The sequence below is a fragment of the Diuraphis noxia genome, unplaced genomic scaffold (assembly GCF_037042655.1).
Source record: "Diuraphis noxia isolate RWA-SAM2 unplaced genomic scaffold, SU_Dnox_SAM2 contig0001, whole genome shotgun sequence".
NCBI lineage: Eukaryota > Metazoa > Arthropoda > Insecta > Hemiptera > Aphididae > Diuraphis > Diuraphis noxia.
The window spans coordinates 73,187,236-73,205,904 of record NW_028301711.1 but is presented as its reverse complement, the minus strand read 5'-3'; the positions used below and the strand labels follow the sequence as shown (position 1 = coordinate 73,205,904).

The following is an 18,669-nucleotide window of genomic DNA, read 5'->3' as shown; positions in this document are numbered from 1 at the left end:
GGCAGCGGCGGCGGCGGCGTGTGTCGGCGTTCGCTATCAGCGGTCGGAGCACCGACAACTCGTCGGACGGCCTCCCAGGCCCGGCGCGCGCCGATCTCGCCACCTCGCGGCCGTTTCCCGAACTTCGCCGTTATTGGGCCCGCCGACTTAGTCCTTTTTACGGCTGTCGGATGTCAATTAGAAATTGAGAACAATTTTAAGTCTCTTCGAATTGACGTCTCATCAATGTTAGGTTACACTTGATCGTCGATTACGATTTTTAAGAGCATCACAAGTTGACGCAATGCTAAATTTAAAATCTAAATTACTACTTACCTATACAGTTCATTCGGTGCTGATATAGTTATTCATAAACACTGTCAGTGTCGAAAAATAATGCATATGGGCATTGTAGTATTAAAATATTATGAATTATGATATATTTTCTTGAAAAACCTTACCAGAACTCGGTATGATGAAGTATCGTTTTGTGGAGTCTACTTACCTACCTATAATTTACAACACATATTTTAATAAGATTAAAAAAAAATTATCTTACAAACTCTTAAATAAATTCATCTAAATGATACCTACTTATAAAAAGCTCGATAATACAACTATTGTACCTTATTCAAGGTGTATCAAAAATCGTATTATGAATTTATCAATTATATCTATGCTAAGTATAGGCAGACGAACATAAATTGTTGTGGAACATTTTTGTTCAAAATTCTCCTGACTTAATGTACTTGTATAGTGGTACTGTGTCATTTGAATTTAATCACGTCAGTCTTACAAACACAATCGTACTAAATTCCAAATTTATTTACTACAGTTCGAATTTTGTGATGTAAGCTTTAATATGAGTGTGAATATATTCAAGTGACCAGCCATAATCAAACTTAACGATAGTAACATAATTTGAGTTTTTAGGATATTATTTTAATTTTTAAGCTAGATATTAATAATTGTACCCATACTCACAACTCATTGCGTGCTTCAAAATTAAAATATCGTAAAATACCCAATAAAACAAAATTGTGATCTTACCTTTAACTTTGATAATGGGTGATGGGTATTCACTGAATACTGAATTCCACTTTATTAAACTTTATAAAGTTAATACACACAATTAATTAATAATTTGTCTGGTCAAAGATTTATAAAACGATTATTACAGATACAGAGAACACAGTTTTGAGGGCTTCTTAGCACGTGGTAATATATTTCACGTGGGTAGCCAGGACTAGGAAATAGTAAAGTAACAAAATTTTCAATATAAAAAAATAGGCAATAACAGCAGAAGTGAAACAGGTTCTGTCTTTGCTCTAAGGGCACGTGGGGCACGAGTCCAAACCCCCGGGCAAATGAGATCCCGGAATTTTGATGTTATTATTAGTATTTTTTCTTTTGCTTCTAAAAGGACCTCTGCATAATAGCCAAAAACGACTCTGTTTACGACTGTTCAATACATTTTTTATTTTTCACGATATCACTCGTACGAAATAGTGATTATTAATAACCATTTTTGAAAATTCGTACATTTTTTGTTTTTCAAACTTGAACAACATTTTTTCTTAAGCGTAACAGACAACGCTATACCGCGCAGTTGAAGTTGTTCTTATATTTTTGTGATGAACATTTCGTACATTAGACACCGCAAAGACCATCGGGACCGATCATCAATTCAAACAAATTGTTGTTTTCATTTTCTCAAAACGTTATTGCAATCGTTTTCGATGGATTTTTTGTATCCAAAAACCATTATAATACTTTATATATATTTTTAATATTACAGCGTTTTTCATTTACGACGGCTCAGTCCCGCAACCGGTGGCGACGACGGCGGCCGAGAGCGATAACGGTCGTCGATAACGGCCGCCGAGTTCGCGCGCGCGCGCTATTATAGTGGTCCACAGGGTCGGCGATCGAACATGATGGTGCCCACCACGTGGTGTGCCGCAGCAGCGTGAGCAGCAGCACTACCGTCACCACAATAAAAACCGTGTTTGGTAACGAAACGATAACGCTGGCTCGTTCGATTAGCAATAATATCACAAGATTTATTATTCGTATGTATATTATTTTATTTTTCTCCCCTCGGCGCCCACGACAATTGTAATAATTTACAATAATTGTAACGATCTTGCAACGAGTGGTACATAATAATCATACACGTACATAGGTAATTGTCACGATCGTCGTCGTGAAAATAACAAATATCATAACAAGACATCAGAATAAATTTCGGTTTTTTAATTCCGCCGTCCACCAGTGGTCGCGGTCAAACGCAAGCGCGCGCGCGCCCATACGTACGCACGCACGTAAGGCGGCGTCGGAGGCGGCGGCTGCAGCGGCGGCGTTCGGCTACTCTACGGCGGCGGGCAGCTACACCGGAGGCGACCTGCCCGCAAACCACACACAGTCCTAATGGCGCACGACGGCATTTGCCGGCGGCTCGGCATCGTCGTTTTGGTGATCGTGCCGTGTTTGCTGTTGATGGTCCAAGAAACGCAACAGGCGGTAAGTAGTACACCAATCATTGCCAAATTACAATAAATAATGTTGCCTATAATAATAATATGATCATAGCATACGGAGCCAAACATTTTACGTAGGTTTATTATATTATAATATTGATGTTTTTGTTGTATTATTATGTTATATAAATATGATGACAAATTGCTTAACGTGGTATAATCCCTCTTGTTAGTGCTATATTTATTACACTATATTGGTGGTCGCGAGTTTAGTTCTCTCTGTATCTGTATATGGATCCGATTTTTGGTTAAGTGGGTCTTAACAAGGGGAGAGAATAAATACCTATAGATAGTTACAGTCGTACTGTTGTTAATTATTATCAAACATTTGAACGTAAATGTTATAACACGGCTTTAGCAGAAATACACGAATAATGTTTATAATATAATATTCAACACCTCGCATCACTGTCATAATTTTAGGGCCGGTGATCCCCCCCCCCGTCACTCATTAATCCGGAAAACTTGTATATGATATATATTATATGGCAGATGGGTTAGTCAAGGTATTATAGTTTTTATCTAAATTACGGCTGTTCATAGGCATGCGCAGACCCTTCTGGTAGGGTGGGCCACATCAATTATGATTAAGATACTTAGAGAGTTACTTTAAAATATTAAAATGTTTATCAATTCAGCTTTTAAATTTTTCAATGCATGCGATTAATTATTATCATTAAAAATTGTAACTTGTAATTTTATTACTTAAGTTTCATGATAAAAATTTATCAGGTCACAATATCTATAACAAGTATAGTACGGCTTGCGGGGTGAACCATGACCCATCTGGCCCACCCCGTACATACGCCTATGCAGCTGATGTCGTATACCTATATGGCTATATATTTGTTATTACCTATTTAATCACCGATATGCCGATATACCATCATTACGATAGGAAGTGACCTTTTTCTGTTCTTTCGGTATGTAAATTTCTATTCCCAAGTTCTAGTGCAACCAGTGATAAGAGTAACTAGAGTGCCGGCATATGACCCACCTCATCTCCTACCATATCGAATCGGTTTTTCTCCCTTTCTACCTTGGTTGATGCATAATGTATATATATGTAACATAAGTATTTTTCCAATAAGTTGGATTTGCTTGGAGTCACGTGTCATACACCTTATATGTTTTATATAGTCTCAAACTTAATTATTCGTATTCAAGAACGCATTTCGTGACACTTTATTTGTCGTTTGTGAACTTTGACGTTTCGTAAACAGTACGTCATGTATTTCTTGCTAGGTGTCGTATTATTTCTGTTACCGATCGAGCTCTGAGAGAATGAATATGCAGACTAAAACTAGCAAATTATTTTAATTTTTACCATACATGTATGGGTCTAAATGCATTGGTTGGTGTATCATTTCGAGTGCATATAACCATGGCAGATATTTTAGATATTCTTATGCCTTTGCATCTTTTTATTGTTAGGTTAGGTTGCCTAACGATTCTATAAATTAAATTTTATTCTGTATATTTTTTATCATCTCAAAATATAATATCAGCATATATATAATGACATTCACAAATTACAAAAATAATAAAGCAAAAACATTTTGTCCACCTTAAGAAGAAGTAATCGAGACATTCGAGGACTAAGATAATTGTTATATATATAACATAATATATTACTATTATATATTATATAAGATAATTTCTGGTAGGTAACCTACGTATATATAAAATTTATAACGAAATAAATCACGGTTTAATGAATCTATATCAAGTTTATAATTTAAATTTATTGTTATTAGTTATCGCTCAAAGATTAAAGTTTTTTTAGTCTATAATAATAATATTATTTAAGCATTCTAAATACATAACAATAGTTGTAAAATTTATATTGCTTTCAGTTAAATTAACATTAAACGTAATGTTAATAAAATATATAACAGACACTTGTTCTTCAGTTTGTACTTGCTGTATATATTATTATATTTTTAATACACATATTTTTTTTATAACTATAAATCTAATTTTATACCATGACATTGTGAGTTTTACTCATTTGAACATTTGAAAGTTGTTTATTGAAATTTATTGTAGTAATTGAATTGTGATTTTCGTTTTACATTAAAAATATTTTATGTGGATATTTATATTTGCCTTTAATCAGTGTATAATAGGTATTCGCTAAGGATTTGATACCGATTGTTTTCAAGGAGTTTAATATAGGCAATATCCTAAATTTTTGAATGCATGTTGACTCGAGTAATTTTTTGTGTAGTAATTGAATAATATTGTGAGTCTGATGAGTAGTATAAAAAATATAGCTGAGTCCTACACAAATAGGAGGCACGATTAAATAACTCGAAGTTTATTAGAAAATTACTTTCTTACATTTTTAAATTAATTTTTTAGTTAAATATAATTAACAAATAAGAATTAATATTAAAACTATCAAGGTTTAAGAGTTTAATTTTAAAAATGTAGAAAATCATTCAATCAGTTAACTTTTTAACGAATTTAATTATGTATTCAGAAAATGTATTCAAATACTATAGTCAGACGGTAGATATAATATTTATTTTTATATATACCTAAAATAAGTATATTTAGGAAGAAGCCCAATTGAGATCAGATCCCATTAAACAAAATACATATAGTTTTAAATATCAAACAATATATATTTATTTTAATTTGAAATGTTCGTGCTTTCATATAATATAACATAGTAGATATGTATACGTTCTGTTTAAAAAAAATATAAAATAGTACTTATGTCCTATGATAATGTATATAGGTACCTATCGGTAACTTTTGATCTTCCCTATTAAAACAGTTTTATCTCATTGTATTTTTATTTCTAAATAATTTTTGTTATCATTTGTACTCCAAACTGCAGTAATTCGCTTAAATTTAAATACTTATCTTTACATACAGCAAATACAGAGAGTTGCAAAGTAAGTAATAATAACCACGAATTCTTGTTTTTAAATTTTATTTTTATTAATAAACATCTATCTAGATGACATAATTATTAAATTTTTCAATAATTATTCAATAATATAATTGAATTCGAAAAAAATTGTTTTACCTTATTCCCGTTTACATGTTATTTTGATATAATATATTAAACAAATATTTTCTAAAACGCGTAGTTACAGATGGGTAATGTATTAATCATTTTTAAAAATTATCTAGGACAAATAAAATATTTGGAAAAAATTATAAAAGGAGACAAACACTAATACTTGGTTGTGGTGTCTATAATATATAAAATATATTTTATAATATAATATAATTAATATTATAGAATATACCAACTTGAATTTACAATATTTTATGTTTAAAATATATATGAAGTGATTCATTATAGTTTAACACATTTTGTATGATTAAAACTTAGAACTTCGGATTAACTAAATGATCCGATAAGAGCTACCTGTAGGTTCGTAATTATTGAGCATGACAATAAGTTTTTAGATTGTAATGAAAAACATAATAAAATCATTAATATTTATGTTATATAATATTATGTAGTTAAAACTTCACAAAACATGAAAAATTACTTTTATGTCATATTTGATAAAATTCCACTTATTTTTCAATAATGAATAATACCAGAAATGGTGAGAATTAAGTATAGAATATTTCACTTGTGCATCAATTAAAATATTATTAAGGGTCATTGAACAGTTAGATCAACTTATAATGTTTCAATAACCTCTAAATTCTACCACTATGGCACTATACTTATATTTCTGATAAGTGTTAACTAGATCAGATAATAATGAAAAATTATAAAGAACAAGCATATTAATATAAATGGGTAGAGTATAAGAATTGTAATGCGTCATAAAAAACAAAAGTCCACGCCTTTACCAACTGAATAACAGTACCAATAATATTATTATGACATTAACTTTCGTAAATATATTGGTTACTTAAAATCATTATAGCTCTATTCCTATAATAGATGAATAATGAAAGGTATTTATTTAGATTATTTTGTTTTTATCAAGCGAATCAAAAATCTTTTGAGATTGCGATATCTCATCAATATTTATTACATAATCAAATACATTATTGCTAATCATAAAATATAAGTCTTATTTAATAATAATTATAAAACTCTTTGTTTTAAAAATAACATTTACTAGGCATGATAACACGCCAACAAAAGTATTGTTTAGTATCATTAAAATTAATTAAATTAAAACTCTTAGAATTAAATCTTATAAATTCGTAGTATATTCTTAAATATAATATAATATAATATAATAAAATAAAATTATTAAATGAGAATAATTTATTTGAAAGGGGTTACCTGACAATATAAAAGCTTTTATGTATTTTTACCAACTAATATCATTAATTTTATAGTTAGGTATTTATTAATCTCAGAGATTTTTTTCAAAACAAGTGATAAAACTGAAAAATATTTTTAGATGCAGCACATATTTTTTTGTATATTTTACATATTATAAGTACTGAGATATTTATTAAAACTATTTTGAATTTTCTAGTAATTGTATTAAAATATCTAGATAGTCACTTAATAGTCACTGTAATATATATGTGTTAAATTGTAATTAAATGATATAAAATCATTAATGTTTACAAAAAATTATTTTGTGCAAAGAAAGTCTTAAAAAAATCGTAAAATATATATATATAATATTGGTATCTACTAATTATTACTTGAAATGCAGTTTGCAATGGTTCACAAGTTTGATAGGATTGCAAAAATTAAAGCTGTACATTGCTATGATGAATACATTATTTTCCTAAATGCTTATGTATATTGACTATATTTCTATATTGTACTACTATAATAATTTTTAGATAAATAGGACTGCAGTTTGCCACTTTTATTAAAGCAATATTACATTTTATCCAAAAGCAAAAACTTTGCTATTAGAACTTATAACTATATCATTATTTAACGTATTATTCGAATAAGAATGAAACTTGCTTTGAGATACTTAGAGTTAAATTGAATAGTTAACATTTTAAACTAAATAGTAAATTAAGCATTTTGAAAGCTTATTTCTTGTAATTTATTAGCTTTAATAAAAATTCAAAAACAATTGATTAAACAACTTCATGGAAACAATTTGTGTTCCAACATATTTATCTATCTAAATAAAGAGATAATAGGTAAGTTATGTACTGAGAAACCAAAAAATACTAATTACAATTATTTATTACCTACTGGCCAATTAGGACTTATTTTTAACTGCCAGTTCAATTCAAGATGGAGTATATATATTTTTAATGACCGTCATTGAATTTAAATACAAATTATACAGTATATTATTGTTATATGTGTTTAAGCAATTTATTTTATCATAAGCATAATAATATTAAAATATTAAAAACTACTGATTTAATATAATTATCACTTTGAGTAATAGTACGGTCGAAAAGAACTGGAAGTCCGATATCCGGTCAATTGAATAATATTTGTCGGCCTAATTAAATATACTGATAATTATTATGTTATACATTATCAATTTGCGGTAGTTGTATTGCTATAGATAAGACAGTGATTTATATAACATGAATCAATAATGAATGTCTGCTTGCCTAGCATAATATAATATAATATCCAAATATCATAGCGATAATAATATTATATTCGGGAAACTATTCGTTTCCTGTGTACCACTATCATAAAAAACATCATTAATGACCATCGTACTATCTATTATTAGTTATTAGCTTATTACCTTCACGTGCATAATAATTTCATGTACCTAGATAACGATAGTTGGCCTTATTTTTAATTCCTATAATATTATTACTACTATTACTTATTAGTATTTAGCATTTTAATTCATGATCTATTATTTATTCTTTTTTATTTTAGTATCATAATCGTAATCATTATACTGCGTTGTTTTTTTACTTAGTGTTGGTAAAAAATTTACCTTTTTTTGCGATTGGAAAAAATATAATCATCGGCACATTTGAATAATGACTGATAGGTCATAGTATTTTTATTTGGCTTATTATAATATAATATGTTTAATATATGTTATTACGACGTTTATTTGCGAGTGGTTAATTTTTTAATGTTCATATTTTGATAAAACGTGGTGATATTGAAGGTTAGACACCGCCTTTGAAATTGCCTATATCATGACTGACAACTAATAATAATTTATTATTAAACTAAACTAATTAGTAATTATAAATTTAAGACACGACCTGTAGCATTTTGAGTATGTAAAAAATGATTAATGATTTTATTTAAATTGTAAATTTAATATTACTTATGTAATCTATCGGTCTAAATTCAACTAAAAACTCCATATGAATTGTAAAATCCACACTCTCTAAAAGATTGCATTTCTTAGCACACACTCTATTTGGCATCAGCATTTGTGTTTCTTTATTTAATTTTAAACACGTTGATTTAGGGAAAAACTATAGTTTTATTACGCTATTTTTTTAATTTTTTTTAAGTAATTTTTTTTTTATATTACGTACATATTACCTGATTTCGACCGAGACAATTTTTTTTATCTTATATTACTGGAAATCTGGCGTCACCAATTCCTATTTTCGTATTTTACCTACTTTAATACCAATATTATATTTGTGCAATTTGTTTTTTGTCCAACTCTAATCAATATTACTTTTTTAATGATACAATGATACAATATGTATGTACACAAACATTCGACATTCTCCTACTTCGTATACACAGGTGGAGTTATTGGATATGTAACAAAAAATTGCCTATGTATATATGGATATAAAATATAACATATAACATAAAAATTATTATTTCACATTTTTAGTTGTATACCATTATTTTTAATTAATTTTTGATAAAAGATAACATTGTATAAATTTAATATTGTAGTATATGTAAATTACATGCTAATAAAATCTAAAAGAATGAGATACGCTCGAGCCAGTTCACTAGCTGACTGAGGCTATAATTTGACTCCAGAAAACTGGCGTAAACCACCCAATGATCTAGGTCCTTCAGTATTTTATGAAAATATATATCTATATATTAATAAGCTATATTAACAAATACAAACTTAATTATTAGAGTTGCAGCTTTAATTTGTATTTTAAGGTTTTAACTTTTATGTTAAGAAAAATTAGTTTAATTTATATTTAAAAATAAAGATGTACATTAATTTTAATTTATTCATATTAAATATGAAACTAAATATTGTCTCTTATTTTCAACGATCTAGGTAACGATTGCCACATGAATTCAGTCGTCTCAGACTTCTACTTCCTACCAACTCAATATAATATGAAAAAACCATTCGTGTAGATGATAAATTTCATAATTAGTGCGGTATTAATAATTACTTAGGAAAGTTTTGGTCTTTTAACAATTCAACAATTTAACAATTAAGAGTTTTAGTAAATGGTAATTGAGCACCCCATAAAGTTTGTTTACACACACTATCAAGATAAAGAAAAGTTTTATTAGGCATCTGCAGATAAGTATAAATATATAAATTAAAATACGCATTTATTTTGATAAAGGCGGTTCTAAATGGATCTCGGTATAGGTCGGAACAACTACAGTAGGTATTGTTTATAAGACATTTCAATATTTTTTTAAATAATTTATGTCAAGTAATTAATGAAATCATTTAAAAAAGTGTTTATATGAGATATTATGATATAAGACATAGGTAGTAATGAAATATTAAATGTAAATTTTAAATCTCTATCCGGTCTGTATTTTTCGTATTTCATTTTCAATTATTATTTAATCAAATAATGATAAAGTTGATTTTTGATGAAAATACATTTTCAAATTTTTCTCATTATATCTATAGTTTGAAAAAGAACCACTATAAAATACATGACCAACTAAAAAAATTCGATGAAAATCATACTGAAAACAAAGAATTTGTAAACATATTTTCAAAACTAAAATCGAATGATTTTTAATGGGTATATAAGTATATTTTTTGGTACTTTTTAGGCTTTTTGGAGTAAAAAGTATTTGGATTACAGTTTATGTCGCTATACATATCTATCTAACATTTTTATCTCTACGATCACAAATAGTCCATCAGACCCATAGGTATAAATAGCGGTAGATCTCTACTTAAATAATATTTAATAAGCTTAAAACAACATTTAGGAATTTTTTGGGGGCTATGGAAATTTTTGACAGGCTTAGCCTCTAAAGCCTCCCCCTATTTGCGCCTATTAGACCATTTCACTAACAATAGTCACTTACTTAATTAATAATAATTAAGCTATATATTTTTCCGTGAAAACCTTGCATTAACAACAATATTTTGCTTATAATCAAACTATTAAAATTTATGAAATTACACTTATAAGTATAAAGTTTACCTGTTGCAATTTTAACATGTGAAAAATTAATTCCTTTTGAATGATTAAATTGTGTCAAGAACCATTATTTCAAATTAATTGCTTAACATTTTTATTTATAATTAATTTATACTACAATTTATTTTATTTTTTAAATAAAATCACCAAAATAGATTTTTTAAATCTTTTGACTAAAACGTGTAAGCTTCATTTTCTCTGAATATCATGTTTGAGATTTTTTATTCATAGACTAATCCAAACTTAAGGAAACAACTTATAAAATTAAATAATTTATATCTTAAGCACTGAATTGATCAAATAAAAAAATTTAATTATTGATCGATACGTCTTATAAAAATCTGATATTCTTCAAATTATACTATAAAGAAAGATTTTATGAGGATGCTACATCCGTATGTGTTTTCTCTGTCTTACAAGTGTGTGATATATAGTAAATTTTACGTTTAGCTCCGTAAGTTTAAAACATAGAATGAATTGACCTCTTATAAAAATTAATGGTAAAATTATTATCTAGGGCTTCTCATAGGCTTTTTACTATATTTTAATTTTAAAGCGAGTTATGTGTATTTTAAGATATAATTTACAATTTAAAAATCGGTGAAGCTCAAAAGCGCAAAAGATCAATTTTTTTCGATAAACCAAAAGCGCAAAACGAATTTGCGCTTTTGTACCTTAGTAGTGGTATAAAAGCTCAAAAATAAATTGTATTACCTGATACAATATTGTACCCGTTACACTAAAGGTTTAATTTTAAAATTATTATAGTAATATTATTTCAGTTTAATTTATTTAGTATTATCGAATTTCATCGTAACAAATTACGATAAAAAATATTTCAAGATTGAATTACTTAAAAACAATGGGCTTCAAATTTCAAATTTAATATTAAGGTACTTATTCAATTTTTTTTTATTGATCTTAAACAAAACATCTATTAGTTGTTGCTATTAAATTAAATACAATTTTTATAATTATTTATATATTTTTATATTTAAATACACATTTTATAATCACGAATATCATAGTATATTAATAACTGTATGATTTTAATAAAATACACTTTTTTTATAAAATTAATTTGCGCTTATGGGTTATTAAAAAGGTAAATTTTTTTTTGCGCTCATGGGATATTTATTTTTGCGCTTTTGGGTTGTGTTTGTGTCATATTTTGCGCTTATGGGCTACAGCCTTTTAAAATAGTCATAATTCGCTTTAAAACTAAAATATAATAAAAAGCCTATGAGAAGCCCTAGGTAATAATTTTACCTTTAATTTTTATAAAAGTTCAATAAATTCACTTATGTTTTCAACTAACGAAGCTAAATGTGATCTGTTGAGTATAAAATTTACTATATCATGTACTTGTAAGAGAGAGACAACACATGTGGATGTATGCATCAATACATTTTATGATTTAAAAACGAATGGCTGGGGAAAGGATTTTATTTCGTTCTATTTTACAAATATTTTTATTGTTAGTATAATAATAGTTCATAAATTATCAAAATTAATTTATACAATTGTATCAAAAAAATATCAATGTATCTATACCTCATCGCATAATCTACGGAACATTAAACTTGGCAACAACATGTGGTAACATAACCAACACGGCTAATAATAATGAATATTATTAATTAAGCCGTTTTTTTTAACGTCAACAAAAAATTGGCACACACCTAATAGTTATTTACCGGAAACTTAAATTATTTTATTATCAATTAGACTTGCTGTAGAGTCCATTTTTTATGTTGTGATTAGCGAACACGTGTTTAACGGTTTAGTATTTTGACCTATGCTGTAATGCAAAAAAAAATATGCACATATTTCAATTTATATAAAACAATAACTATATTTATCAATTCATTAAATATACTATTCAAACCTTAATATAAATTGTTTTATTACTTCATTACTAGACTAATACATTAAAATGTTTATATGAAAGTGTTCATAATTCATTAATTTTAGTATATGATTTTAGTACTCATATGTGCTGGAGCTATTATATAATCTATTTCAACATTAATTTATTTTATTATATTACTGTATTGTCTATATTAAATTAAATAAGTTGTAGACAAATGCAGTCTACTATTAGGTAAAAACTTAAAAATATATATATATATATATTTATCACCAATATTGAATAAATGTAAAATATTACACTGTTGTTATTCTATACAATGACTTTTGAACTACTCACTACCGTACATAATATACTTTACTAAAATATACAATATATTATACAATACTATAATATCAATGTAAATAATATAATGAAATAAACACCTTGCATGATTTTTTAATAACCAATGAATACGATATTATAATATACGATCATATAAATACATATATGATAATACCTATGCAGTTAATATTTAGATATAAATATTTTTAATTTTACAAGTTAAGTAATTTAATAATGTAAAAGAACATTTAAAAATAAACCAATAATTGTCAGTAGGTAGGTACCTATTGTTTTGATAGTGTACAGTTCTACAGCAGATAATGTAAGTTTTGAACACATTAAAAACGTAATACAAACAATAGTAATAGGCACATGAAATAGTTTATAATATTTTAATTTGATCAAAATATTACTTTATTTGCTGGAAATTCTCAAATTTAGTTGTTGACTTCATCAGTTCATTTGTACGGATGTGATTTAAAATAAACATAAATATATTTATAATAAAGTCCAATAATTCATTATTTTAGTTGTAGCAGTTGTAGCTGTGTTTTATAGCAGTAAATATAAAAGCTCAAAAACTTTGTTTTAAAAGACCTGGCCGTTTATATATTTATGCACTACAAAAAAAACACGTAATTAATAGTATATCAATAGGTTTTAACTAAGTAATTTGTTAATATATTACTTCACTCAACGTTCCATCAATAATATACCTAAATAATTAATAAATATATACTAATATAGTGGTGTAATTATGGGAATATATCCCCCAGAGCCTTTTTTTTTTTTTTGAATAACCATTATTAAATTTCCGTAAACACTTGGCTTTAAAAGATTTTAAAATAAGAATTCATGGAGATCATCATATACTTATATCCCACCATAGAACCAATTCCAAATTATGCCACTGATACATATAACAATAATATATGTGAAAAGAATTTTTTTTAAATAAAAATAATGATTTAATTTTTTTATTTTATGAATAATAACATTATCGTTGAAAACTGCGTTGTATCTACCTATTCAACTAGGAAATTTATAATTTATACAGATATCTCAAATATAAATAATTATATAATATTGTATACAATGAATAATCATATAATACCTGTATTAATTATTAAATTATATTATAATAATCTAGTTGTCTAAAAGTTTTCTGGTTGTTGATTAAGCAATAGTTCAAATTTATCATAATTTATTTGGCAGTTTGGTTATACTCAATGTATACCTAACACCTATAAGAACTAGCACATCACCTTCATTGTTTTCGTAGATTTTTTCTATCTATTTAAAGATTATAATACAGTTTGATTAACACTAATTGGCTACAATCATAGATTATTTCACAAAAATTGCATCATAATATGTATAATGACGTTTGTGACCCAAATTCTCAAAAAGAAATACATATTATCTAAAAATAATTAATATTATAAGGATCATTCTTACTATAGCCATAACTATACCTACCACCAATATTATAAATTAGTAACAACAAATAAATATCAATAGTTTTATTTTCAAATATTTTCAAAAACATTCTTGCATTGAATTTTTAAGTAAAATAATTTATCTTAATAATTCTAAACGACGATATTTTTATTTGAATACAATTATCACATTCCAAAAATAATTTTGATCGGAATCAAATTAATTTTAAACGGTTTGCAGTTTAGATTTTTAAAATTGGGTTAAATAATTCGGTGTTATTTTTTAATATTGCCGTATTGGTAAAACAATTTCGTATTAAATATATTAGACAAATTCATTACATTTTAAATCTAAAACACCTATATGCTACAAATTATATTATTAGTAATATTCCAATAATGTTTATAATTTAAAATAAAAAAAACCCCGTTGACAAAATTAATTAACTAGGTATCTTAAATTATATAAAAATTTAAAAAAAAAGGTCATTATAGGCTTATGTAAACAATTCAACTAATTTTAATACAAGTTTTCTATGCTTATCTTTAATAACCTATGATCAAATGTATAAAGTTATTAGAATAAAGGTAGTAATTTATTAGGTAGATAAATTATTTTTTGTTTTATTGAGTTTTAATGTCTATTTTGAAGTGAGTATGTAATATGTATTATTTAAAAAAAATGGTTTATTATAGGTTTTGATTAATTAAATAGCAAAGAAGTTTTAAACATATATTTGTCCATTAGATATTTTCAAATAAATGTGTGTCTATGTGATCATATTTTGATAATTTTTATTTTTTATACGGTTTCAACTAAAAATTTGTTGTTGTGGAATAGAAGTAAATTAAAGTTTGAGTGGATTTTTTATCCTTAGTTACCTGCAATGACTACTCTATTTTACCTACATATTTAATATAGTATGTTCGCTCAAAAAATTTCAAACAGTACTAAATTTAAATATTTCTATTTAATGGTGATCAAGTTGAGCTAATGAAGAATTTGTTTTAATAGCTTGAAGTATAACTTTCCATTAATGAAAAAGTTGGAATAGTTTGAAAGGGAAACTGAAATGTTATATTCAAATTAATCAATTTTAAAGTTTATTTATAGTAGCGCATTAATCGTAAAAGTAAAAAAATGAAATTTATAGAACATATGAATACTTTTATTTGTATTATACATCCTTGGCACGTGAATATCGGAAGTACTTATACTCGTCATTCATAAGGGACCTTCCAATAGTTGGATTATCATCCGGAAATCCTAGTAACGTAGGCTGCGATTGCCTTTATTTCATAACGGGTGTTGTCAACTAATTTTATTGAATCGGTACGGTTAAGAAATGTATAATCTAATCGTTTGAAACTGGTGACCGGATGTCCGTGCAAAGATACCAGTTATACATATATTAAACATCCTATCCTGTTTAGTGAAAACGTTTAATACTATATTATTTTCAGCATTGATTAAAAATTTGATAGACAATAATAATCATAATTACGAATTTTCATCATAATATATTATTAGCTTAATGAATTGACTTTTAAAACAATAGCGATGTACTAAGAAACAAATAATTGAATTATTTGAATCAGCCTTTCAAGTACCTACTTTAGAAGATGATTTCCTCTTTCTAAAATATAAAATTGTCTACGTTTTCTTGTTCGTTTCGAAATTCCAAAATGACCGTGTTTTACAATTTAGTACTTATTATGCATAGTTAGTTAAAATTTGTAATCTAATAGCTGTTACAACAAACTGAGAAGTAAGAATGCATTTAATTTTTGATTATGCATTGCAAATGTCAAGTTAATAGTATTTTAGCAATTGAATTTACTAATTTAATATTAGTGTATTGATAATATGAAAAAAGCTCAACAGTTAATATAGTTCGATGATTTGAAAAAAAAACAAAATGTAACCAAAATATGTTCCATCGGCCATCTTTGATTCTGTAAAATTGGGGAAGCGATTCGTAAAATTGTACAAATGTCTAGTAGAATGAAAAATTACGACCAACGCGAAAAATGGTTATTATAGTATTTAGATATTTAGAACATATTTTAAATTGAACAAAATAAACAATCAAGCTCCTCTAAAACAAGTAAAGCTATATCTCCACTATAGGACTAGTATAGGTACCTACTATTAACTATCATGGGTAAAACCAAAAATTGTTGGACATGTAAAATATTTAATATATACTTAAACTTCATCGCCTTTAGGTCGTTGGGTGCGTTTTTTGTACTTTTTTTACTTACCATTGCTTATAGTGATGCATGTTTATAAGCATATTTTTACAAATATGCAAAAAATATGCTGTCTTATATGATGTAGAAATTGCAAGATGGATTTTATACAAAATAAATATCATAATAGGCGCAATTAAGGGGGGGCTAGGGGCCTGACCCCCCTATATATTTGCCTATCCCTCCCTTTTAACTCGAGGTGGTTCAACCATTACCTTTTTTAAACCCAAGTGTATTTCGACTAAAATAAATGCAATTTGACCAAATTCATAAATATAAATATAAATAATTGTATTTGTAGCTCATAATAAAATGAATGCATTCATTTAAAACCTAGAAATTTTAGTTAAAAAAATCTAAGTTTACATTACGCAATAAACAAGTTAAATGTGACAAATTTTAAAGGAATACAAGTTAAGTTTGGGCCAGGCTGGTCTTTTCTTAAATATTAAAAGCCAGTCGGGCTAAGTTAAATTTTCATTAATATGAATCAGCAGTGACGTGTTTACAGGGTAGGCTGAATAGAATCGGGCCTGCTCCCAATTTAATTTGACTGTTCGGTTTTTTTATTTTATCACAAGTATAAAGATAATTATTAATATTAAATAAATGAAATATATATGAATAAATAAATATTATTTTTTATTTTAAAATGTTGTTAATTTTTGGTTGTTTTCTGTTAAATGTCTATAAAAAAACTAAGACTGAAGTTATATTTCCTAATATATTACTCTGAGTATTTAATAAATATTGTTAAAATTGTTTACTTTTTTAATATTCTCAAAATAAACCATGTTACAATAAAAAGAATAACAGCCAAAACTGGAAAATCTTGAAGAAATCATTTTTATTAGTAATTTTATAAATCAATTAATAATTTGTTTTGAATCCATTTTTGTGATTACTATTTATTATTATTATTGTTGTTGTTGTTGTTGTTGTTGTTTATTATTATGTTTTATGGACGTTATCTTAACTTTACTTATAATTAATTAAAAGTTATATTGAATAAATGTTAATTTGATTTGTTTTGATTATTGTATATAGGCTTGTAGAGGATGCAGCAATCCATTTAAATGTGACTGTAAAGGAATTGTTGGAGAACCTGGTGATAAGGGTATTTTTGGACTACAAGGTTCAGAAGGAGCCCCAGGAGAAACAGGTTTGATATTAAAATCATAGTTGTATCTGTAATTTAGTGTTTTGTATTTACTTTGTGATTTTAATTTATCTTCTATTCACAAAAACATACTATGTTCATAGAATAAAATGAATTTATGTAATTCGTTAGGATACATTCCGAGAAAAAATAAATATTTATACTACCAGGTAGTAGGTACTGCACAATATAAAATAATGATTTTCGATATTTTCTCGTATAATATATACAATATTTTAAAATAGATACCTACTTATATTTTGGATATCATATTTTTATATCTTTAAGGAATGTCTAGTGGTAATAGAATCACTGAGGATAATAATCTGAGGTAATAAGCTTAAATAAATAGGGGTATAAGGGCTATTATAATTAAAAAAATTATGGTGCTAATTAATATCAATATATTTTTTACTATTATAAATAAGTGATTATTCATTTCATTTATATTTTATATTTTGTTGCAAAGTCATAATTAATAATCAAGTATTATCCTGAAAACACAAAGACATATTAAGTAGGTATTTTAAATTATAACTTAAAAACTATTCATTCAAGTTTTTAATTAAATAGGTATATCAGCATCTAAAAAATTACTTACTTAAAAATGTTCAAAATAAAAGGGTTAAAATTTTAAGATATAAATGTATGTTGGAAAATGACAATCTTTAAAATACATAAAAATAAGTACCTATTAAAAATATTTTGGTCTTTAACTTTTAAGTATAGGTACTTGCATCAATTATTATTTTTAATTGTTTAATTTAGTATTCAACTAATCATTTGAACATTTTGAATTGGTTCTATAAAATC

The 18,669-nt window shown here is 26.3% G+C and overlaps 1 protein-coding gene across 1 annotated transcript in view; it reads left to right on the top strand.

The window, feature by feature from the left end:
* Positions 1-1,894: 1,894 nt before the first annotated feature.
* The window catches only part of LOC107168428 (uncharacterized), a 53,553-nt gene continuing 36,778 nt past the window's right edge, over positions 1,895-18,669 (top strand). The window contains exons 1-3 of the mRNA XM_015517833.2: positions 1,895-2,051; positions 2,165-2,502; positions 17,745-17,859. Of these exons, the coding sequence (XP_015373319.2) occupies positions 2,410-2,502; positions 17,745-17,859 (208 nt within the window). The 5' untranslated portion in view covers positions 1,895-2,051; positions 2,165-2,409. The remainder of the gene's footprint in view (positions 2,052-2,164; positions 2,503-17,744; positions 17,860-18,669) is intronic.